Here is a 24407-nt window from a genome sequence, read left to right as displayed (position 1 = left end):
TATATATATATATATACTGTTTATCAGTCAGTGTGGATTACATTCATCGCACCTCTGTCACATAGATCTTGATATAACTGCAATAATTGTACCTGTGCAGATGTTAAAATAAACGTGACTCTTTTTGCAGTAACAATGTTCCTTATGCATCTGCAGATGACAGGCCTCAAGTCAACCAATGCTCTGGCCACAGGAGGTAGGTCATAGGCCCAGTGTCTGTTTCTGACTGTGCAGACTCGAAAAATATAAAAAACCCAGAAAACTAGAGCTAGAGCAAGAGGAGTCACTTCATTTAAGATTTTCAAGTTAACATTTTCTCTAATTATTACCCTCTTATCATTAAATGGTGATTGTTGGTTGCTGTAGAAGATGAAAAGCTCACACAACCCTTTTAAGATAATTTGTGTGTTAAATTGTGCATCATGGTGAATGAGAAAAATGAGAGTTAAGGCCACAAATATATAAAAACACTGCACGCCTATCCTCTTGCACAGTTGAATTACCACAACAAGACCATATCAATCATCTTTTATTTCCACATTGGGATTTTGTTTCCCAATCTATAAACTCCAGCACAGGGAGGAGGCTCAACAGTATACATTTAAATTAGTAACAACATTTAAAACAGTTAAACACATGAATAACTAAATTACAAAAATAAAATACATATTAGAACAATTACATTCATTCACCGAGATTAAGGCTTTAAAGTATTCATGTATTTAAGCTGCATGTTCTTGTTTGTAACTTATAAATGCAAAACCTTGACGTTAAATCATAATTTTTTGCAACAATTCTCGAATAAAAGAAAGATATTTGCAGTTTTCACACAGGAAACCTAAAAAAGTGCAACAACTTTTCCCTTTAAGCAATCCTCCTTCCTTTCCATGCCTCCTTGTTTCCTTCCTTCTGCCTCCTGTTGCTTCGTTTCCTAAATCCTCCTTTCCTTGCCTCCGCCACGAAAAGTTTTTCTTTATGTATAATGCTTAACCTTGTGTTAAATGTGAAACAACTTTCAACGTGGCTGTTTCAAAACGAAACAAAAGCACAAGACTTCCTCCTGAAAGAAATTGGTGCCAGGTTATGTAAAAGCTGCATTTCCACTCATTGTCAAAGAGGGGCAGTGTTCTCCCTGTACGGCTTCTAAACACATTTTTAAAAGCAAGTGTTTGTGTTTGAGTGTGTGTGTTGTGGACACAGCCGATGAACCAATTTCATTAGTCTAGAGAACCACAAAGCAAAAAAGTCCTCATCTCCTTCCAGAACCTCTGAGGAGGAAAACATTCAGTTACCTCCAGCTGGAAAAGCTGACTCTGTAGAAAGACCTGGACTAATAAAATCTATGCATTCCCACCACAAGAGCTTTTTAAATATAAAAAGGGAAATGCTTCTGACAAAGCATTCAACCTTCGACTTAATTAGACATACAGACGATTGCAGTCAAAACACTTGAATCCAAACCTTCGGGAGTCACTGACCTCCGCTCGTCACTCGGCCCTGGGCAGGAAGCGCAGGTTGATGGGCTTCTCGGGGATCATCAGGATTCGGGTATGAGGGTGCACGATCGGGGCGCCTTTCTCGGGCTTGACCTTGTAGTGCTGCATCATCTGCAGACAGATATGTGCAATGTTGATGGATAGAGAACTCTAAGAAAAGACTTTAGTGACATTTTGCTGAAAACACTTTGTGCCCAGCACTTATTATGCTTTAAGAGAACAAATCGCCACAGACCCTCGAGAGAGCAAAATGCATCTCCATCTCTGCCACCCTCTTCCCCACGCACGCTCGCACCCCGACGCCAAACGGGACATAGCTGTACGGCTGGGGCTTGTCGAAGCCGGGCATCTGAGAGCGGAGCCAGCGCTCCGGGACAAATTCCTCTGGATTCGGAAACACTGCCTCATCATGGCAGACGGCAAAATGACACAGATGGAACTGAGTCTTAAAAGAGAGAACAATAATAGAATTAAAGACAAGACGAGTCCAATAAGCACTTAAGAGGTGACACAGCATCACAGCCTTTGGATTCTGCCTCCCTACCTTCTTTGGGAACCAGTAGTCGCCCACAATCACCTCGTTCTCAGTAACATAGCGTCCATTACCAGGTACGACGGGATAAAGGCTAAAAGCACAGAACAGGTTTGTCACGGTCACAGATCAGGACACTCAGCTAATGTAAGTGCAATAGTGATACCATGATGACGATGTAAACCTTATCAGGTTTTGAAGTATAACTCTTTTCAGAGTATTTAGAATGATATTATCACCAATGCATTTTAACTAAATAACTCTTCTAAATAACACTGCATCTAACACTGGTTCAAAGCATATGGACACCTGCTTTTCATCCTGTGGTCAATGATTTCTTAGTTCAATTAAATGAAACTCTTAATACTTCAAGATACAGGGAGGTTTTAGACAAAAGTGCACTTTGTATTAATGGTTTGGGGAAAGCTGCAGGTGTCCACTTACTTTTTGCCAGCCAGTGTACACACAGTTTCTACAGGGGACGTCTGCTCACCGTAACGTCTCCTTTATGACGGCCCTCAGGTAGGGCATCCTGCTCAGGTCACCCGTGGTCGGCTCCCGTTTGTTGGGACACACGGAGTTCACCTCCCCGTACAGCAGCTCCTGGGCCCTCTCGTCCCGTGCTAAGTGGTACAACGTCCAGGTCAAGGTGTTGGACGTCTGAGTTAAGGTGGGAGGAAATGACAGGGGGGAAGGGAAGAAAAAAGGAGTCACACTGTGCTCAAAGAATACAAATATACAAAGTTTAAGACCCATTCGCAGAACGCATGAGTCCAAAAATACACCCCAAATAATATGCTGTCTGAAGAACTGATTTGTGAGTGGGCTGTTGTTGCACACAACTCTCCCACAATAAAATGCACAAAGGAAATAAACTAATTGGGAGAGACGGTGGCACAGCTCCAGGAAAGCCTTTAGAAAATAAAAAAATATATATACATTCAGGAGATTTGGGGGTGGAATACCTGCTATAGCTCTGTGAAGGTAAACAAATACACAGTTAATATGTAGTTTAGGTATGCATTTCATAGGATTCAAATTTAAAATTAAAATAAAAGCATAAAATTATGTTTATTTGATTAAATTAAGATTTAATGAATGATTTATGAACAGACTGAGGTCAGACAGTTTTCATATGTTCTACAAACCTCGCAGATCAAAACCTACAAGTCTCAACCTCCACTTGGAATGTAGCCAGACCGGCTGTGCAACCAACCCCATGAAGAATGTTGAACGTGTCGGTTTTTGTTGTCGAAGGCAACAGGCCATAACTGACTGATTTCTCAGAGAGCAGCCAAATTCTTTGAGGAATTAAACAATTTCAGACTGTTCTCCGGACCGGAAAGACCTCTCGTATTTCTTAAAGTCCACAGCTACATAATAGCCGGTCCGAGAGATTCTGATATGGTTTGAATACTGGTACAGAAATGCTTGTACTGTGCCGGAATCAGGTTGGTAACTTTATCGACTTCTACTCTGATCTCTATTCCTATTTACCCTGAATTACAAATTAGGTGTAATAAGTCCTCCCAAAGTTCCTTTATGTGATACTCCCTCAGGGTTAGTCTCTCTGGGTGTGTTATTTTTGGAGAAGTGTCCACAACAACACTTGCTCTGCCTTGTGCCGAGTTCACGTTAGCCCAGATGCTCTCGCCCAAGGGTGTGTGAGTCGGCAAAGTATCGCTGATGGCGTAACGTGCCCCTTGACGTGAGCATAGAGGCGCAGGCCTGTGCAGTGTGTGGAGGCGTTTAATGTTTTTCTTCTTTTTTTACGTTTGAACAAGTGGTCACTATTTACTTCAGTTGTGTTGGATATGGCTTCAACGCTGTTCAACCTTGCGACTCCAAAAGGGTTTTTTTTGGACCCCCTACCTCGGCACAGTGGTGAGTAGATAATGAGGGAATTTTCCTTTTGGGGTCAACTATCCCTTTAAAGGTCACATTGAAACTAATAGTCCGAGAATTGAACTGTATGTGAAAACAGTCGAGAGAGCCAGGGTGATTGTAAATGTCGAAAGCAGCCCTAACAAATGCAACTGTGCCATCTGAGTGTAAAGGCTGCGGACAAAAGAAATCCCCTCCAATAGTACCAGACCTCCCCCCTCCCCCCTCACCGTGTCAACTCCTCCAAGTAGCAGCTCTATGATAGTGATGTAGATCTGGGATCGGCTCAGCTTTTCACTGGACAACAGATAACTCAGGTACAGACCGTCTGTCGGCTCACCGCTGCGCACCTGAGCCTCGATTTCAGCCATCCTCTTGTCGATTATTTTCTGGCCTTCCATACAAACACACCAGTCAGAGGATATGTATGCAGATATTCATGCAATTCCACTGGCTTGAAACAAAATCCAAACTCCATTCATTCTTTCACCGCCTACCTACGCTACAGAGGACGTCCCAAGCTTGAACAAAGCGTTTCCAGTAAGGGAGGATGCTGCGGCTCCAGCGTGGGGTAAAAAGCACGGCATTAGACAACATTAACATGGTGTTGACAGCGGCGATGAATCGCAGTGTGTCTTTGGGAATATCCTCCTGCAGGCAGCCCAGCCTGGTTTCAAACAGGATTGAAGAGACAGCTGTGTGGGGTCAAGTTGAGGTAAAGGTTCACAAGAATTAAAAACATAGCTCTCTGACATCAATTAACCATTGTTACTTCAGAGCCTCTTACCCTCAAAGCCAAACTTGTAGAGCTCAGCCGCCATGTCCGGAACCGTGGCCTGGTCCTGACTGCGACAGCGCAGGACCTCAATGCGCTGCAGCATATCTCCGACCACCTCTTGGATGTCGGAGGCATACGCCGACACTTCCCCCAGCTTCAGCATTTTGGGGTTCAGCTGTTTGCGGATCTGGTACCATTCTGGTCCTGAGCTAAAAAGGGAAAGAGCTGCAGATTACAAATTGAAGGTGAACCACGAAGGAGCCCTGAGGAACTCCTTCCCAAATTCATCTCCTTACGATAGTTAAGTTAGTACGACTCCAAACACCGCCTGTCTCCACTCACCTCGTGTGCAGACCATAGTCGTGTCCTCTCAGGTCCATGTAATCATTCCAGTGAGACATATCAACTCGGACCGGGTAGCGACCCTCTTGCCGGATCACTTGAGCTATGAATTCCGGACTCGCCACATTGACCATTTCAAACAAACCATACTTAGTGCGCCAAATGGGCCCGTGCTGATTCTTCTGTAAAACCTTGAAAACAGTGACAGTGAGTCAGACTTCAGAAATATTTTTTTTTATTTACACATGTTTTTGAGGTTGCCTACTACCAGGAGGTGCAGTGCTTGAAAACAATGTTATCAAAACATTTATAAAATCCAATCAATAGTTTGTAAAATAATACATAATATGTACTAATATGTTACTGTTTAACAGAAGTCAGATTAGCATCATCCAACCCAGCTATACAGCAATGACATACTGTGTAAAAGAATGCAATAATCTCATTTTTTGAAATAGTGAATACTATAAGATAAGATAAGATAATAGAAGGGGATATTACCGTGTTACAGCAGTAAAGAGGTAAATCAGTAAGACAAAAAGAATATCATAATTATAATAAATATATTGGATTTCAATTCTGCTGCTAAAACAAATACTTACAATACTACTTGCACTGCACTGCTGTAATTGCATGTATTGGTTGTTCTGTGTCTATTGTTCTGTATTGTTTTTTGCTTTGTAAAGTTCTTCTCAAAAACCTCTTTGAACTTGAATTGTAATGAAATAAAAAATTGAAATAAACCCTCTGCAGCCCCTAACGAATTTATTCGTACCTGGATTAGGTGCGTCTTATCTGAATATCCTTTGAATAGCATCAGGTACAGGGAGGTGGCCAAACTGGGCCCCGGCAGGTCATCGATGGTCTTCAGCCTCCCTGTGTCCGTCGTCGTCTGGACGTCCAGGTTCCTCCTGACGGAAGAGGCTCCGGGCTGGAGCTCCGACCCGCTGCCCGCCGCATGGAGTGACCGGAGACCCCTCATGCGGCTCTGGAGAGCTCTGGAGAGCCGCACGGACCCGAGCGCAGCCGCAGGGACGCTCATGCTTACAAGCGAGTGTCTGATCCGATCTGGGAAGCGCGTCTTCACCATACACTGTATTCATATGTGTGACTTTGTGATAGCGAGAACTTCCCTCTATAGGGGGCGCCAGAGAGAAAGTCCTGAATGAATGTGGGGGGGGGCGTGTGGAGCTGAGCCCTCAACATGTGACAGTTATTGTTATAACTCGGCCACTTTCCAAAAGGGAGGGACATTAGATCTTCTTCAATTTAGATTTATTTTGTAGTGAAACACCTTTGTGTAATGATTAGAAAAATCGTACACACTGCATTGGTGTGTAAGACTTTGGTGAAAGGGATCTTTTAGTAGGAATTGAATAGAAAATTATCCTGGTGATGTTTTCACTTGTGTGTGATCACCTAAATCGTACAAATTGTTGTTTTTCTCTTCCCTAGAATGGACCTGTAAGGGAAATGTAACATTTTGACCACAATATGTTCATGTTAATTTCCCCTATGATTGATTCATGATTGAATCTAGGTGAGGGAGAACTTTGTTGTGTGCTGGGTCGAGCAAGATGGAGCAGAGGAAAGCTGCTGAGGACGAACAGGAATCACAAAGTCCAACTGAATCATTCAAAACTAAAAAGAGGACTCGCAGAAAGGACTCAAGTCGCAGGCCCAGAGGACAACACCCAAGCCTGTGTGTGCTGTTCGCTAATATGCTAGCAAACAAATATTGTCCATTTAGAAACTAAACATGGACAATATTTATCCAAGCCTCAAGCATCTTTTAAAAATACGCGTCAACATCACCCCTCTCATCGGGTGAGTTACAGGGGACACAATGTCACTTCACGCGATATGTGATTCAATATCAAGTACAAAACGAGTGGAAGCCATCCTCAAGATTCCAAAACCGCGTCCCAAAGACAATAAATGTCATTTTAAGGGATGACAGGCTACTGTAAACACTGGATCTGGGATTATGCATCCCTGGAGGCTCCACTCTTGTATGTTATGCATGGCCAAGGACTGACACCAACAGACAACCCGACGTGGACGACAGAGCATTAACCCAGCTACAACATACTGACTTCCACACCTACCCTGGGACTACCAGATCAAAACAGATCATTAACAAGAGGTCACTTTGTCAATGCCATATTCTGTATTATCTAATCTGCTAGAGCAGTGTAACGGAAAATTCAACTGACCAGGTGTCTCACTGCTGTGGTCTTGGCAAACAGGGAGTTTGCTACAGTGGACGGACACAGCAAATAGACACAGAGGAGGATTTCATTTCTTTTTTTCTCATTACGTTTTATGAAGCACGTATTAGTTCTGGCATGTCTTCTTTTTTTCACATTGTCTTGTGAAACGCCACTTTGTATGAGTCCTGGCTTTTTCACACTTGCAGCCAGTTGTTCCATCCTGAGCACCTGAGCTTGTGTAACTCTGCAGCGATTACTATGATAAAGACTCAATGGCAACTCAAGTCTGAGAGTTTCATTGTTTCACAGCAGCCATTCCCAAACTATATGATCCACACACAGGACTAGAACCATACGTATTATAAATTTTCTAGCAAAAATAATTGTCCATGAACGCAGGCACATGCAGTGCAAATCCATTAACATCCACATTTAAGCGTTACAATTTGCAGGGCAACCAATGTAAACAAAACATTAAGTGCAAATAGGGTATTGTTAAAATTATATTCTTACTGTTTGTATAACAGAGCACGACAAGGATATCCGGCAGAAGAACAACACATTTGAGGCATAACCAACCCTCGAGGCTTGGATAAATATTGTCCATGTTTAGTTTCTAAATGGCGGCTGCGCACTTTACATGGTCCCCGGGTCTTGTTAGTTAGCATCTCAGCGCACGGCACATACAACCACACAGGCTTGGGGGTTGTCCTCTGGGCTGACGGTCAGCAAATACAACAACACCTGCTATATAGGTCAAATAAAATAAGAACAATGTGGAATTCAAACCTCATGTCTTTGTTTCATTACCTGTGATAACTTTTTTTGGAATCAATCATAAATGTTTTGTGGCATTAAACGCTTACTTACTAATCTGAAACTTTTGTATCTATTTATTTTCTGATGACCTCTCACGGCCCACCTGCAGTGGCTTCATGGCCCATCAGGGGGCCTCGTTGATAAAGTGGGATTGTAGAAATTGCCACGAATTTAAACACTTTATATGCTCTCTATGGAGACCGCCAGATTTTTATACATGGGTTTTCTCCTAGTTATTATATTATCATCTATTTAAATCATTTTGTTCTTATTTGATAGATAGATAGATAGATGGATACTTTATTAATTTAGGTCATCCAGTAGCTTATACACTTAACCGACGTACATTCATAAAACACGTATACATAGGTAGAACATTGCAGATACAGGTGCATGAATGGGTCTGACCCTATTCTACAGAATGCAATGATGAGCTTGTGTCAGTGTCTAGTATAAAGGTGTTCTTGTGCTGCTGGAGTGGAGTATTACAAAAAGATATCTATATATATATAAAAACAACAAAATATATATATATATAAATATATAAGAATTTGAAGTGGTAAAAGGTAAAAGTCTGTGCATGGAGCTAGTATAGCCAGTAAAGTGTCCTACTCTCCTCCACTGTTGTGAGGCAGTCCAGTTCAGTGCCAACAACAGCTCCCGCCTTCCTCACCAGCCTGTCCAGTTGCCCCGCATGCCTCTTCTTTATGCTGTCTCCCCAGCACACCACAGCATAAAAAAGGATGCTGGCAACAACAGACTGGTAGAACATGCGCAGGAGTTTGTTGCAGATATTAAAGGACCTCAACCTCCTCAGGAAGTAGAGCCGCCTCTGACCCTTTTTGTAGACTGCATCAACGTTGGCTGACCAGTCCAGTTTGTTGTCCATATGGACTCCTAAGTACTTGTAGGTGTTGACCACCTCCACACTGAACCCCTCGGTGGAGACTGGAAGCAGAGGAGGCTGAGACCTCTTAAAGTCCACCACCATCTCCTTGGTTTTAGGGGTGTTCAGCTGCAGGTTGCTATGTGTACACCCCTGCACAAAGTTATCCAAGATCTTGTTCTTACACTTGCAGCTTGTTACTGTTTTTTTGAAAGGTGCTATGTCAATAAAGCTATTATTACTAACATTATATCCAGGATATCAGACCTTGTCTTTGAGAATTCAGAAAACACATTACAAACAGCAGCCCAGGCAGCCTGGCCTTTCACGGAGTAAAAATGCAACCAGCCAGATGTGAAATAAATATTTTTTTTATTGTTTTCATCATCATAATTGTTATAATTATGAACACAGAGCTGTGGCAATACTCCAGAATTTTGCCAAAATACAGCAACCATTTAACGGCACCGCTGCGTCTCTCAGGACCCAACCATGCATAAAATCTCCCATTTAAAAAAAAGGTAAAATAAAAAATATATATTAAAAAATTATGCGTACCACTGATATACAGATCTGATATAAACAGGCGTATTGGTCACAAACCAATTAGAATTATAAACATGGCTTCTTTTACAATACACAGAGACCTAACATGTGGGATATAAGTGTACTTTTCTTTTTAAAAAAAAGGGTACATTTTATTTTACACCTTTGTACATTATTTTTTGTTTCATTTTCAATATTATTTCAATGATCTCACCCCTTACAGTTAGAATGCTCGAGGCATTTCGGGCGCAGTGTCCAATGAGCACAAATTGCAGTAAATGCACGTTAACAAACTCACGCTCGCACACACAACTTGCTCGCACACACAAATCGCACTCATACACACACACAGAGACACACACACACACACACAGAGGAGTGGCAGCAGTGGCTTTAGACACTAAAGAGAGAACTACAGGTTTATCTTGGTGTTTTGCAGGTGACAAATACTGATACCAAAGAGTTAATTCACTGTGGTGAACGAGGCCATCTGGCGGTAAGAGGAGACATTACATTCATGTACAAGTCATCGCAAACCAAACCATCGACACGCAGACACACACGCTCACACTCGCACTCATGTAAAAATTAAAAAAATAGTCTTTAAAATGTGCAAAAGAAAAATAGGTCACTGAACCGAGCTGCGCGGGCAGCAGCCGATGAGGAATCGAGTAAAAGCATCAGTGAATAATCGATAAGTGCATAATGGTAGTGCGTCCCCAGGTTTACCAGTGCTGGCGGCAATTGAAAATCTCCCCCTGTACCTGACAGTTTTAACTGTACGTTGCCTCAAACTCGGGCTGATTCGCAAACTTTTTTTTCTGGGGCTTTATTCTGGTGTCGTTTTGAAAATGCATATGAGTGAAAGAGGCGTCTGTTTCACTTTCCTGGACAGTGAATATAATCGGCGGTCAAAGAAAATGTACCACAGACCAACAAAAAGAATATAAGCGTCTTCACGGGAAAGTCATGTGAAAGATTGAGTGTGTTTGCCTTCACCAATTGATGAGCATCGCAAGCAAAAGCACCTGGTTCCTATCTGCCTTTAAAAAGGCGTTATCAGAAAAATATGGCTCCTTAGTTATTACTAGTGGACACTGCAGGAAAACACAACATCTGCAAATCCACACGGCCACGTTGACTCTTGTGGAAATGGACAGGAATGTCAGAATGTTTCGTGTTCTTAGGTCTCCAAAGACTTTGGAGAAATAAGCAGGTTGCAGAGTGCAAGCTGGGAGGTTAAGGAAGCTTGTTGTGTTACCAGCTTCAATTCTTTTACAGAAATAAGGAAGTCAATGATAAATCCTCTTAAACTGAGTCTTTAGCGTAAATAGAATTGTCCATTATTTCGGAGCGAGAGGAAGGACATTTGATGCAATTTGCATTCGATTGGTTGCAGTAAGAGCTGCCTGCAAGTTACTGGTTGTCGAAAACGGATTTAATCGCAGGACAGTTTACTGGTGCATAGTTGTGTCCTTCGCAACTCAGCCCGAGAGGAAACTGAGCCGGACGCACGTTGAACGGAGTGTTTTCGGTCAACTTTGACACGTTTGATTTGGACCACAGCGAGAGGGAATCTCTTCTATAGGAGTGCATGTTTAAGGCCAAAAAATGTACAACACAAAACACAACATAATGAGGATGCTCTGATATGGCACAGGGACGCCTTGGCCGCAGAGTGTTAAAAGGTACCGATGCAGCAGTGGAGCGCGAAGAGACATTAGCTGAGAATGTACCGGTTGGTGAAATGTCAAGCAGCTTGTAAGACAGCGAGAAATGTCCCCGCTTCACGTCGTACACTCGATTTCTCTCGAGCGATAAAAACATACAACAGCGAGACAGCGTCATGCAGCCAGACCCTCTGGCTAATCAGCTGTGAGCGTCTTTGCCTTGTAAAACTACATCAACACTCTTCAAGTGCTCCTCGTGTTGCAGTAGTAAGCGAGTGGTCTGTCGGAGCACGACCACAGGTACCCCACAATAAGTACCGCTTGACTTGTGTCCATTTCAAAACTACATTTTCTCCCCCAAAAGGTCACACTTTTGGGTTAGGTTGCTTACTTTTTCGCAGTTATGCTGGAGATGAAACTGGAAATCATTTTTTAATCAATCCGATTGTTACCTTCTCGAATAATCGTCTACTTGATAAGACTAACACACCACCCCGAGCCCAGAGTAACCTAATTAAAGGTCTAGGTTGTCCAAAATTCTAATTCTGCCCTGAGTTCAACCAATGAATTCTTTGAGAAGCAGAGGAGGAAACATTTGAGGAGAAAAATCTGGATACTGTTCCTGTCTTTGAACAGCTGAAGCAGAAGTACCGAACCTTGTCTGAGCGCAAGTTGGTTTGTGAAACCTAGAAGTTCATCAGGCATGCTTTTTTCGAAGAACATCTGAAGGTATTTGGTTAGTTGGCAAAATAAATCCCCCACTTATTACCAGGAATATGTTACAGAGAAGGCAAAAAAGCGGATATTACGACTGAACTGAGATCAGCTAGATTTGTGCTAACCGTGCAAAGGCAGTTTATCCAAGGGGGCAAAATAAAACACAGAACTATAGCGCCTAAAAACAAATGAGATTATCCAAAATCTCCAAAAGACTCATTCCTACACTGCGTTTAAAAACAGAAAAGGCACACGGCAAAGAACGAAGACGGGGGGGGGGGGGGGAGGGGGAGGAGGAGGAGGAGGAGAAGGGTTCGAGGGAAGGTAGTTTGCAGACAATAAAGCAGAGACAAAACATTTCATCAGAGCGCAGAGCAGACCGGAAAGTGAGTGGGAACCGTTAAGGGGAGTGTTCTCCGCAATTGGGGGGGGGGGGAGTTCGTCTATAGCAGCGGGCCCAGGTCAACACCATCGCTCCGGGTTTTGGCAGGAGACTACATTCTGGGGTCAGGTCAGCAACATCGGGGGAGCAGAGTCTCTCGAGAGTCAGGCACCGCCTCCTGTAGGTCCACAACACTGACACTATCCCACTCCAGGAGCGAGTTACCGTAAAAACATAAAAAAGAAGACATTTTTTTTCAAATATTTGTTTTTCATCTCTTCAGGAGGAAGTGCTCAAAGCCTCCACTTTTGACAAATTAAGGTGCAACTTGCAGAGAAAAATAAAATAAAAAAATTCATGTCCTCAATGGCAGTCTCATACAAACAGAGACAGGAGGATCAGGTAGGTACCACCCCTCCGCCTGCGCAACCCCACCTTCTTCCAGCCGGTTCTTCCTGGTCCACTGGGTTTCAGCTTGGAGATGGAGGGAATGGGGTCAGAGGTAGGGACACCCCATCAGGTAAGGCCGTGTCTGGCAGTTCGGCAGGTGGGCGGGGGATTAAAGGTTCAGGGGTTGGGTTAATGTACAAAGATGTGCCTCAATAGCTCATCAGCAGACAGGCGCTGCTTGGTCTCTACAAAGATCCGTTTGAGAAACTCCCGGCAGTGGTCCGACACGTGGGCGGGCAGAACCGGGTTTGTCGGCTGGGTGGCAATCTTAAAGATGGCGGCCATGGCCTCAAACTCTGCCCATGGGGGTCGCTGGGTCAGCATCTCCACGACGGTGCAGCCAACACTCCTGAGGGCAAAATAAGTGTTTGAATCAAGGCCCAGTTCTGTAATCATTTCAAACAGCAAAAAGCTACTCTACTACTAATCATGGCTATTGCAAATTGCTGAAAACGGTTTTGGATAAACCTGGAAATTCATTTAAGCATCAACGTGTGTGTGGCCTCACCAGATGTCAGCCTTCCTGCCGTAGCCCTCTCCACTAATCACTTCCGGGCTCATCCAGTAGGGGGTGCCTGTCACTGACTTGATGCCTGTCCCTGACAGACAGATGGTCTGTAGCCGCCGGCTGGCCCCGAAGTCTCCCAGCTTCACGTTACCCACAGAGTCACGAAGGATATTTGCTCCTGAACAAAGAGAAGTCAAACACATCAGCCTGCTTTTATAGCTGTGGCCAGAACATTACCTCTGCCCCTAAAACACCTCAATTAAAACACTCCCCCTCACCTTTGATGTCCCTGTGGACGATCATGTTGCTGTGCAGGTAAGAAACGCCTTCCAGGATCTGCCGGGTGTAGCGGCGTGTCACATTTTCCGTCAGAGCTCCGTACGACTTCAACTGGTCCTTAATGGAGCCCTGACAACCCCAGAAATGAAAAATGTAAGCCAGTAAATATCGCGCTTTTCTTGTTTGTGCCATTTTCTTTTAGCGTTTGCACTAGTGCAAAGTAAACGTGGAACGGAGCACTCACGCCAGGCATGTACTCCATGAAAATGGAGAGCGTTCGCTCCATCGTGTCTCGCAGGCAGCCGTAGTACTGGACAATCCGCTCATGGCACAAGTTCTTCAGAAGCTGGATTTCACACTCAAGCGCGCTCACCTCCTATTGGAGTGAGGGAAAAAACACAGACATCTCTTCATGCCATGCTGTCGTTATTCCCAGAATACAATACCACACAAACATATAGGGTGGAACATCTGGATACAGTATAAATTGAACCAATAATCGACACGCGGGTTTCTGGATTCTTACCTTGCTGGTCTCCGGACTCTCCGGGTCAAACTGGACTTGTTTGCAAGCCAATTCCCGTCCGGTATCCGCATCATAACAGAGGAAAACCCGTCCGAAGGCACCCTGACCCAGGAGCTTTCCCAGCCTCCAGTTGGTTGGAGCACGCGGGGCTGAGGGCAAACATCAGATATACTTAAACCACAAGAAAAGAGAAATGGGAGAGATCCCTTGTGCACCTCTAAAAAACAGCGTGGGGACTCACAGCGGCTGGGTGGACTGATGTCCATGACGGAGAGGGTGGGAGCGCCCGTCAGATTGGGCTCAATGTCGCTGCCCCTCCGCGGCCTCCTGGTGGGTCCCGGGGCCTCCTCCAGGTCGGGTGTGAAGACGCTGCTGCCGCTGCTGGTGCTGGGCGACTGCTCGGTTGGACTAAAGCTGACCGGCGAACGGAAGCCGTGAACCTGTGTTCGCCGAGCCCGGGGGAAGGTCTTCCTCCCTGCCAGGCAGAGGAAGACAGGGTTATGAATTTTGTCTACACAATTAAGAATCAATACCTTTTAGGGTCAATGAGAAATCTTGCCCACCATCACTGTAGTCCTGCAGGCCAAAGGGAATGCCATATCGCCGAGGATACGTTCCCCCTTTCCCCACCTTCTCAAACACCGGGATGTCGTACTCTGCAGACAAAGAAGAGGGTGGCGATGAGGAGAAGTGACATCCAGAAGGAAAGGAAAGACAACAGCAGCAGGGATTAACAGTCGCACTATTCTTGACTGTTCTCTGCAAACACACCCATACACACACATGTACCTGGATAGTCCTGGTGGTTGTCTGGGTAGCTCTGCGCTCTGGGCATCCTGGACTTTGGGTAGTCACTGCATTAAGACACAATAACACACAAAACTCTAACCTTTAATTCATTATTTACAGTGAATTACAAACATTTTAATGTGAGTGTTCTTTACTTGAGTGCATTTCAGGGCTTTATTATGTGGGAAGCTATAGGTCGGGAGTATCGCCAAATATTTAATAATAAAAGACTCTGATCCGTAATTATTAAAGAGGATTTATAAACAACAGTCATCCTGGTATCTGATCCCTTGAGTGCATTGTTCTATAATTAAAACGCTGAGTTCCTGACCTGTCCAGTGGGCTGTCTAAAGACGGACAACTCCCAGAGGCCGAGTTCTCTGGACTGCTCATGGACAGTGGGTCCAACATCTGGAGACAACAAAGAACAGGACACTTGCATCAGTCGCAACATCTGCTTCAGTGTGAGAATAGAATAAGAAATGCCTTTGCCTTAGTCAGACTGTTCTCAAGAGTCAGTTTATCAAACGGACTGATTCCTTAAGTTCAAATTTCTGAGTGCTGGTACCTGGTCCATGCTCTCAGGAATGAACTCTCCCTCGCTGTTGATGCTGGTGAAGGAGCCGTTTCTCGCCACCTGCTGGAGAGCATCGGGAATGTATCCTGGAGGAGGAGAGCTACGATCCGTCGAATGGGAGCCTGAGGTTGTTTGGGGGAGTGGGAACCGTATTAATAAATATTTGTGATTCATAATTGCATACTGCTTGTGTGAATCACACTGGTAGCAAACAGGAAAACTAAAAACCGGAATTTTTCCATTGCATATTTAGTGTATTGTCTCTTCATCTCGAATTAAAAAGAATTCTGGATAGTTTTACGAGAGACATTATTCACCTATTAACGCAAGCATACTCTTCTTGTCGGACGCCCTGATTCCTGTGTTGTCCAGCTCCTCATGCGACGGCAAGAGGTCCATGTTAGAGGAAGAGTTCTAGAGAAACAGTGACACAAAAAAGGCTGTTAACGAAACAGGGAAACAAAACACAGCTTTTTAAATCATTACAGGTCAGGGGACAACTCAGATTCTTACCATGCCGAGACATTTTCTATTTACTTTATTTTTACCATTCTTTGGGACACGGAAAAAATAAAGCAGCTTTGACGTTGTTAAATAAATCTAACACAAATGTCCAGCTCTTATGAGAGATAATCTGAACCAACCAGCAATAACTTATACATCTCAATAGCATAAATGTTTTTTTCATTGGGCATTATTTCCTGAAAGACTGAAAAAAGGCAGAAAGATGCAGTGTTTCTGAAAAATTCTGAATCTGCACAAAAACGTTGACACTTTACTTAGGCTACATATAACCTAACATCATTAGCTAGCTTCATTTGATAGATGCCCTTGAAAGTCATTAAATTCTGCCTTGTAAGGTTACTATAGCAGAATAAAGTACTTCTGTGCAAGAGTAAAATTGTGCCTAATAATAAAACTTGGGCTATTCCTTGGACGTGAGAGCTGCTGACCTGAGAGGACATCTGCAGCACCAGGAGGATCTTCAGGCTCTTCATGTGAACACTGCGATCCAGTAGCTCCACGGCTTTGTCCAGGTCATCCTGAGTCGTCAGTGGAATCACCAGCTGCAAAAAGAGAGAGAAAAACAGATTTGTCGTTTATGTCTTATACATTTTATTCACTCTCGATAATTTAAAATGTGCAGCTTTGTACCTCATTATTGGTGTAGTGAAGGTCCATCATCTGACCGAAAGCCACTTTGGCTTTAGACCTCAGGTCGTCCAGCTTGACAGGGCGAGGAAACTGCAAAATCCTAGGGACAAGAAAAGATCAGGAGGTCAGAGGTCACGAGGACAGGGCTACAGGTATCCACTGGTGATTTCAGAGAGATGAGCAACATCGAGGTCTCACCTCTTCTCCCCTTTGAACTCGAACTTCACTCTGACATCGTTCTGCCACAGACAGTTCAGCAAAAAGAGGAAGAGCGTGTCAAGAGATGAAAACGGAGCATTACACACAGCAGGTGGAAAATGTAATCCTTTCACTGATCCTTGTTTGTAAATGAATGTGGGCGTTTAAAAAAAAAAAAGGATAACAAGATGTTCTCCATGTTTTAAAACCATACAATATCCTATCAAGTAATTATTATAATCGATCACCAATTACAAAATAGAGGCAATCAATGAAACTAAGTTCTGGTATGTTATATTGGTTTCTTTACTGGACTCTTTCATTGTATTACTTTGCTGTTGCAACATTATACCGATTTCATAAAAGGATTTTTGCCCAACATTGTGCTTGTGAGGCTACCTGGTTCTTCGGCGACGAGGCTTTGGGTTTGCCCAGGTCCGACAGGAACATGGCAGGACGGCTAGAGCGGTGCAGTTCGGCCAAGTCCTGCATGATTGATTTCAGTGCCTCCTGCTCATCTGAGTGACGACAAAACATTGCTGTGAACCCACTATGTTTTCCTTTGCATCAGTTGAAGTGCACAAAACTTTCCACAGCTCTGTTTTGCACATTTTCAAATCCTTAAAAACACTAACAATAGACACAGTACACATACTTTTTATCTGTGTATCCAGACCTGCAGTTTTAACATGTTTTACCACTTGCAGAGGAGCACATCACACAAAGGTTTATTGTAATATAAAGGTGTCAAAGAAACATTGTTCACAGAAAGAGAGAAAAAAAACATTCCTTTGGTTGTAAGTTTGACAAAAGACAAAATCCTGGCCTCCTGCCAGACAGTAACACAATCTTGAAAACACACACACGCACATACCCATCATCATGCCACGGCGATTAACCCAGGAGGCCAGGAAAGAGGATTCTCCCATCAAAGGGATTCCTTTCTCCTGCAACAGCAAAAGAACAACATAAATCATGACATGCAGATGAGTGGGACACAAGTAAGAGCCTGAAGCTGCTGACGGACACATCTGTAAAGTGTGAGTGGAGCCAGAAAACCTCTCGACTGCACGGGTAGGATGTGTCTGTGGGCTGACAGCCACAATAACTGAGGACATTAATGTTTGTTTTAAAGCAAAAGGCATTTCTGAATTTGTTTGGGAGAAAATACTTCTTTGTATGTTTTGAGAAATTGTTTTGCTTAGTACTGTTAAGTGTTGCTCTTATGTTTTCTAAAATGTTGTCCCAGCTATTTATACAAACGACATTAGACAATGAGTTCCAGCTTTATGGGGCTAGCAAACAGAGTGTATTTAAAGTTATATAAATTGGTTATTATTATTGCTGCAGTCATGCACGAGCAGCGTGGTGTTGAAGCTGGCCACTGCAGAACAGAACAAATTTAAAACCCATAAACTGTAGGATAACCTGATTTTTAAAAATATATCACATTTCAGAAATGGATCTGGAAATAAAAATCTTAATATGCCAAGTAAGGAGCAATCGAAGCTCTCAGATGGATGTGGGGGAAAAAAAAAAATCAGGCTGCGGGTCACTATATTCATTATTCACTAATTTGCTGATTATCTTTATGAAGGATTTATTGATCATTTAGTTTATGAATCATAAAGAAGTGCCTGTCACTACAACTGTGGATGCATGTAGTGTCTTCACATTAACAGGAAAGGTTGTCAAGATGAAATCTAAGAATATCGGCTATTTTTGCTTGAAATATGAAGTGAGGGAATAATCTACTGTCAAAATAGGCGCATGTTGTATTTCAATTGATCAAGTGATCACCTTGAAACTGGAGTAAAAAGTATAATAACTTCCTCTGAGGTGGAGTGGGACAGACAGAGTAACACACACATGGATGAAAGCAATCCATTCATATGTGATGATTAAACAATCCTTCGTTTGCATTCAAAAGCATAACATTGTATGGGATATCATAAGAATTAGGCATAAATATACCACCCCAGCATTTCTCTTGCAGAATCACCCCCACTAGCTGTCATTGTTAAATGTTGGCTGTTACTGTGAGGGGGTTCAGATACCGTCCAACACTACAGACAGTGCAGTGGGTCTGGATAGTTAAGTCTGGACGGTCAAGATGGCCTCTGCTGATGAGGAGCTGATTGGATATTGCTGATCGATCACTCTCTGCGGCTGACGTCAAATCTGACTATTCCACCACGCTGGTGAGAGCAGGCTGCAATATCAACATTAGCTTAGCACTTCTCTGTCGTGCGGCTAATGGTGCATCCCCTGCAAATCACTGGTTTAGGGGCCGATCGCTACAGAGTTGACACCAACAACACTGCCACTGTTATGGCCTGCTTTGGTAGATAATTAGCTTTAAAGGAACTTGCTAGCGTTAGCTCAGCAGCCCTGGAAGCTAAAATTGACTTCACAAGTGTTGTTAGCGAATTCAGTCTTGCGTGTCACGATACAATGATGTCAATAGAGGCTTTTGCACGTTCGAAAATGACCCAAACACAGTCAGCTGCTTAGATAAAGCTGAGAGAGGAAGCTAAGTGGCTAGTCGAGAGTTCCGTACACAGCTAGCTGTCAGGGCCAGGGAAGTTGACAAGCTAAGCTAATGCTAATTCGGAGCTCTCCCTCTCTCTCTTCTCTCTCTCGCAGCGCACGGCCGCGCAGAAAGCGAGAATCAAACGCGGACACATGTCAAGTGCGGGCCGACCGGTGCGCGGCCTCACCTGGGCGCGATGCGGTCCGTGCTCACTCCCTCATCCACAGGGCCGGCGACGGGAGCCCCGGGCCCTGCGGTGAGAGATGGCTGCAGGAAGCAGAAGTTTGTCAGTCCGCTCACAACTTCACTCGAGTCCTGCTGGGCCGCGGCGACGAGGCCCGGCGGCTGTCAGGCCGAACCCCGGCGGATATCTTACGGAGGCGGCACGGACAAGATGACGGCGGGTCCGAAGCAACCCTCCCGGTGTCTGCGCCGCGGTGAGAGGGCAAAGTTAACGCGCAGCTTCCATTTAGTTTCACTCCACACGCTGCTTTGACGGTAGCTTCGCTCGCTGGTTCCCCCACAATCGCGTCAAGTTAGCGGATGACACACAAAAGTCCACCGGAAAATTTTGATATTTTGCTGACAAAATAAAAGCAGGAAATGTCTTGTGGTCTTTTTTTCCCACCAGCTGTAGAATTGTGGTGTTTTACGTTGATAGGTATCAACCGGAAATGATCAATTTCAGTTTACATCGCTTGACAGCTTCTTTGGAGGAGTCTAACAAAAACACAACTTCTGCTGTGAATGAAATGTATTAAATTCCTGCATCACTCGTCAAATCCTGTCCGATAAACCTGATTGATAGGGTTTCGCATGATCTGGTCCATAACTACAACCTGTAATAATACAATGAACGCAATCTGATTTCACGTATACTGAGATTATTTAGCTATATTGAAAAAAATGTAATTCATTTGTAGAAGATTTATTGCCATTCGGAAACATGAGGTACATGAGATGCAATTAATCTAAGTACAGGGCAAGCAGCGATGAAATAGAACACTAGAAGCAGATAAACACTATGAAGTAAAAACAAAACAATATAATCTTAAACTAGACAAGGATAATTGCCATCGTAATGAGTGTGTTCATTTAAATGATTTATAATCATGTTGTTATTATGGATGTATAGATGATATTTCATATACTTTGAATTTGTGATATTTCGACCGTCCAATTGGATTTGATTTTAATTACCTTCTTTACAAGGACAATACTGTAGTTATAAACCAATGCTACATCAAACCACATTAACTGTGATGCTTCTAACTTAGGTGTACACATTTGCCTTCATGCTAGATTAATTAACTGCTTCATTGTTTTGGTAATGTGTGAGATTTAACGGCGCTGTTGCCAAAACAACTTTCTTGTCAACAAGACTCTTATTCTGAAAGGAGTCCATCTTCCGGCGTCATGCTCGGTCGATGTCGCCTTCTCACAACATCGGGCTAGAGCTGCGGCTGGGAGCTAACGTGAACGCAGTTGTAACAACACACAGAGGCGAACACACACAACTGAAACATGTCAGACTCGGTGAGATGAACACTTTGAACTGTATTTTACTATTCGCAGCCTCGTGAAATGAAATAAATGGACGTTGGCGTGATTTTCGCGGCTTGCTGCCTCCCTGTGTGCTGGCGTCCTAACGTGCTTAGCCATTAGCTCCGTGTAGCTCCGGGCCCACAGGGCTCAGCTGAACAGCTAGCATGGCTTCTTCAGCTTCAAAGTTCTGCCTCGGGGACAACAAGCCTCGCTCACTTTTCGAACCCGGAGATGTAAACGTGCACGAGTCTCGGTGTGTCGGCACAATCCGCTAAAACCAGCCCCCGCGGGTCTGCCCGAAGCGAGCGTCTTGTGTGTTGAATGCTTCGTGCTTTATTTGTTGTTGTTGTTTTTCTTTTCTTCCCCGAAGGAGACAAAACCATCCAGCCAAGACGGCGGGGACAAGAAGGACGGAGAGTACATCAAGTTAAAAGTGATCGGTCAGGTGGGTAACGGTGCAGGCAGGATGGATGGGACCCAGCTAGCTCAACCTAGCGATGTGTAGCATAGCTGCTGATGCAGAGTCCCTCAATCAACAAATAACAATTGAGTAAAAATGGGGACATTTTCTTACAGTTTTTATAAGGGTTATACAATGTAATTATAACATATGTATGTAGTACTCTGGCAATATATGGAATAGTTGCTTAAATGTGCATTAAAAACACTAGAGGTGCATGGATAAGGAATGTCAAATCTGATGAAAGTAACCAACAATAATCTGTTTGTCGTTCCATCCTCAATCAATTAAGTTTTACTTTTATAAGCCATATTCCTGAATCACAATTTGTCTCATAGGGCTTTAACAAGGTGCATCGTCCTTAACCCTCAACAAGAGTAAGGAAACCTACCACAAAAAACATATTACCATGGGGGGAAAAACGTAGAAACCTCAGAGAGGGCCACATGTGAGGGATCCCTCTCCCAGGACGGACAGAAGTGCAATAGATGTCGCGTGTAACTGAGACCATCAACAAATATAAGAGTATTTACAAAATGGATTAGAAGAAGCAAAGCTTCAGACAATCATGTCATAGAAATAGATACAGATCCTTTCATTTTGTGTTTCTGTAACTACTTATATTTACCTAGCAGCACATTGCTTTCGTCTTACCTGCTTCCTTGCTTTGGCCTTGTTGCTCCAGGCCGGAACTTCCGCCGCTTCTAATCATTGTTTTCTCTCGCCGCCCACAGGACAGCAGTGAAATCCACTTTAAGGTGAAAATGACGACACATTTAAAAAAGCTGAAGGAGTCCTACAGCCAGAGACAGGTACAAGGGAAGAGGGAAACCAGTTGGATTTTCTGTATCAAACGATGTCAGAAAAGCATGGAATTATAGATTTCTGTCTCTTTCAGGGCGTCCCAGCAAGCACACTACGGTTCCTGTTTGAAGGACAGAGAATCGCAGATAACCAAACTCCGAAAGAGGTAAAACTTGTTTCTCTTGACATGAGCATCTGATTATCTTTTAGCTGAGTAAACTGGCACACATATACAGTATCGACACAGGCAGCGGGAGTAAATCAGTAGACAATTGGTTGTAGCAATATTTCAGAATAAAACAATACTATCAACAATTAAACAATTAATATATGTTTAATTAATACTTTGAATGTTTAGCTGGCTGGTAATGTCACTGATAAAAGCGTTTTTTTTTCCAAAGCTTGGACACAGTGCTTAAATTCTGTTACTTTTATGCTTTAATTTGTTGGGAAATTATTAATAAAGGGTTTTTGTCATTAGGAAAAATGTATAGGTAGAAGAAGAACTTAAAAGAAGAGTGTTGTGAGAGTCATGTGTTGTTGATTCTGTTACTAAAAATGTCTCCTCTGCTGTTCCGGTCAGCTGGGGATGGAGGACGAGGATGTCATCGAGGTTTATCAAGAACAGACCGGTGGACTTTGGAACAATTAAACCCCCCTGCATTTCTAAATCTTTCTTTTTTTTCTTTTCTTTTTTCTGATTTTGTATTTTATTTTGTATGTATGTTCGATTTTTCGTTCAGTTTCAAACCATCTGGATCAAAACCGACTATCAGGGCTTCCATGCGTGAAAGGGAGGTGAATAATCTGAGGTAAGCGGACGAGGAAAAGGACAACGGGTCTCTTATTCTGAAGTGCAGGGATGCTTGTGCTTTTGGCCCGAGCAATAGCGTTCAGTAGTATTGGATCTTGTTTGTGGTGTCTTTTTGTTTCCTTTATCATGTCTTGTTGACGATGTCGGCAGAAGCAAATAATCCTATCAAGGACCACACTGCGTCTAAAGGAACAGTTCAGCCAAAAGTGATGATCATGTAGTTGTAAGACGAGTAGTGTTGTTGTCATATGATACTACACAACAAGTGCACTTGTACAGCTGGGCTTTAACTTCAAGGAAAATAAAGTGGCCGTGATCACGTTTGCTCAGAGTTACAACACTAGAGGACTCAAGATCAAGTTTAAGTTATGTTACTTTGAGGATGAACAAATTTGAGTCTTTAGGTCCCAAACAAGAGTCTCTCTGTAACTGATTTCTAAATATCAGACTATCAAAGCCGCTACTGGGGGTTTAATAGTTTGAGGGAACCGGAACAAAGTTGTGGACACTGAGCAAACGCCGTTACAAAAGGCAATTTCTGGGTTAACTATTCCTTTTTCGGCTAGTTGTGGTTCTAAAAACATCATCTTACATTTCATCTGTACAGAAGTTGGGGGGAAGTGGAAAGGATTTAGCTTGTTCCCCGGATGTTCACCTAAGGAAATTGACGCACCCAGTTAGATATTTGAAAATGGAGTTCTTTGTACAAAAGGCAGTCCATTCCACACGTTTACAGTCAGGGCATTTAGCAGATTGAGGGTTTTTCCGACCCACACGCTCATAAACAGCTGGACTCCTCATCCTCATATCCACACCGATTGTTACTGGTGATCTGAATAATTTGCTTTACAGCCTCTTGTCTATTCGTGTATGAAGAACTGCACCCTGGAGAAATTGTAAAATTCTGATTATAATTGAGCTAACATGATAATATTTGACCTTTTGACAGTTTTTTTTTTGTTTTAAACGACAATTGTGCTTGACTTGTATATGTTGTGTTCAGTATTAGTGTGTTTGAATGACATGTCACATGTATCTCCAGTGTCGTCTTTTTATTTATATTGGAGGGTTCCATTCTGTGATGATATATAGAAATATATATATATATATATATTTAAACCTGTTCTGGATTTATCTTGCTCCCTGACATTCACAGAGTTTTAAACTCTATCCTCCGGCATTTTGTGCGAGAAAAAAATCAGTCATCCACAAACAATGAACTGCGGTGACGGCGTTTGTTTTAAAAGCTTTTCTTTCTCCTTTTTTGGGATGAAACTCTGAAATCTGTGTACTGTGTGAAGTTCCTCAAGAGGGTTAAGATCATCAGTAGCCCCCAGAAGTTATGTGAACTGAAGTTAGTGAGAAGGTTGAATGGGGAGACAAAGATAATGGCAAGATATAGATGCTCATCTCCTGAAGGCTGAGACAACCACAAATGTCTTCTGTCTGGTTATTTCACTCTTCACAAACACTCAAAACGTCAGGTTAAAGATGCAGTGGAGGG

At 43.2% G+C, this 24407-nt stretch overlaps 3 protein-coding genes across 4 annotated transcripts; 1 reads left to right on the top strand and 2 right to left on the bottom strand.

Annotated features, from left to right (window-relative positions):
- Window positions 1–513: 513 nt before the first annotated feature.
- LOC133933655 (sterol 26-hydroxylase, mitochondrial) lies at window positions 514–7871 on the bottom strand. 2 transcript variants are annotated; one of them, XM_062380815.1, is made up of 10 exons: window positions 5808–7871; window positions 5033–5223; window positions 4700–4899; window positions 4410–4607; window positions 4143–4306; window positions 2522–2688; window positions 2041–2122; window positions 1732–1941; window positions 1479–1607; window positions 514–1268 (listed from the first exon to the last, which is right to left on the bottom strand). In XM_062380815.1, exons 1-9 carry the CDS (start codon window positions 6120–6122, stop codon window positions 1488–1490), a joined length of 1647 nt encoding a protein of 548 aa, XP_062236799.1. In that variant the 5' UTR covers window positions 6123–7871; the 3' UTR covers window positions 514–1268; window positions 1479–1487. The 2 variants fall into 2 exon arrangements, with proteins under 2 accessions (XP_062236799.1, XP_062236798.1); XM_062380814.1 differs by having other exon boundaries at window positions 514–1607; window positions 5808–7870.
- Window positions 7872–12194: 4323 nt separating this feature from the next.
- Window positions 12195–19816, bottom strand: map3k2 (mitogen-activated protein kinase kinase kinase 2). The gene is made up of 17 exons (XM_062380847.1): window positions 19468–19816; window positions 17622–17694; window positions 17147–17265; window positions 16748–16788; window positions 16550–16649; window positions 16348–16461; window positions 15712–15808; window positions 15386–15516; window positions 15149–15228; window positions 14818–14882; window positions 14592–14684; window positions 14270–14503; window positions 14029–14177; window positions 13747–13878; window positions 13502–13631; window positions 13224–13401; window positions 12195–13064 (listed from the first exon to the last, which is right to left on the bottom strand). Exons 2-17 carry the CDS (start codon window positions 17674–17676, stop codon window positions 12845–12847), a joined length of 1938 nt encoding a protein of 645 aa, XP_062236831.1. The 5' UTR covers window positions 17677–17694; window positions 19468–19816; the 3' UTR covers window positions 12195–12844.
- Window positions 19817–20681: 865 nt separating this feature from the next.
- On the top strand, window positions 20682–23938 carry sumo1 (small ubiquitin like modifier 1). Its single transcript, XM_062380822.1, has 5 exons — window positions 20682–20816; window positions 21196–21270; window positions 22020–22097; window positions 22184–22255; window positions 22673–23938. The coding sequence occupies exons 1-5, from the start codon at window positions 20805–20807 to the stop codon at window positions 22739–22741; spliced, it is 306 nt and encodes a 101-aa protein (XP_062236806.1). The 5' UTR covers window positions 20682–20804; the 3' UTR covers window positions 22742–23938.
- Window positions 23939–24407: the final 469 nt, after the last annotated feature.

This window comes from Platichthys flesus, chromosome 22, assembly GCF_949316205.1.
Source record: "Platichthys flesus chromosome 22, fPlaFle2.1, whole genome shotgun sequence".
Taxonomy (NCBI): domain Eukaryota; kingdom Metazoa; phylum Chordata; class Actinopteri; order Pleuronectiformes; family Pleuronectidae; genus Platichthys; species Platichthys flesus.
The sequence above is the reverse complement of the archived record's forward strand: the minus strand, read 5'-3'. Positions and strand labels throughout refer to the sequence as shown.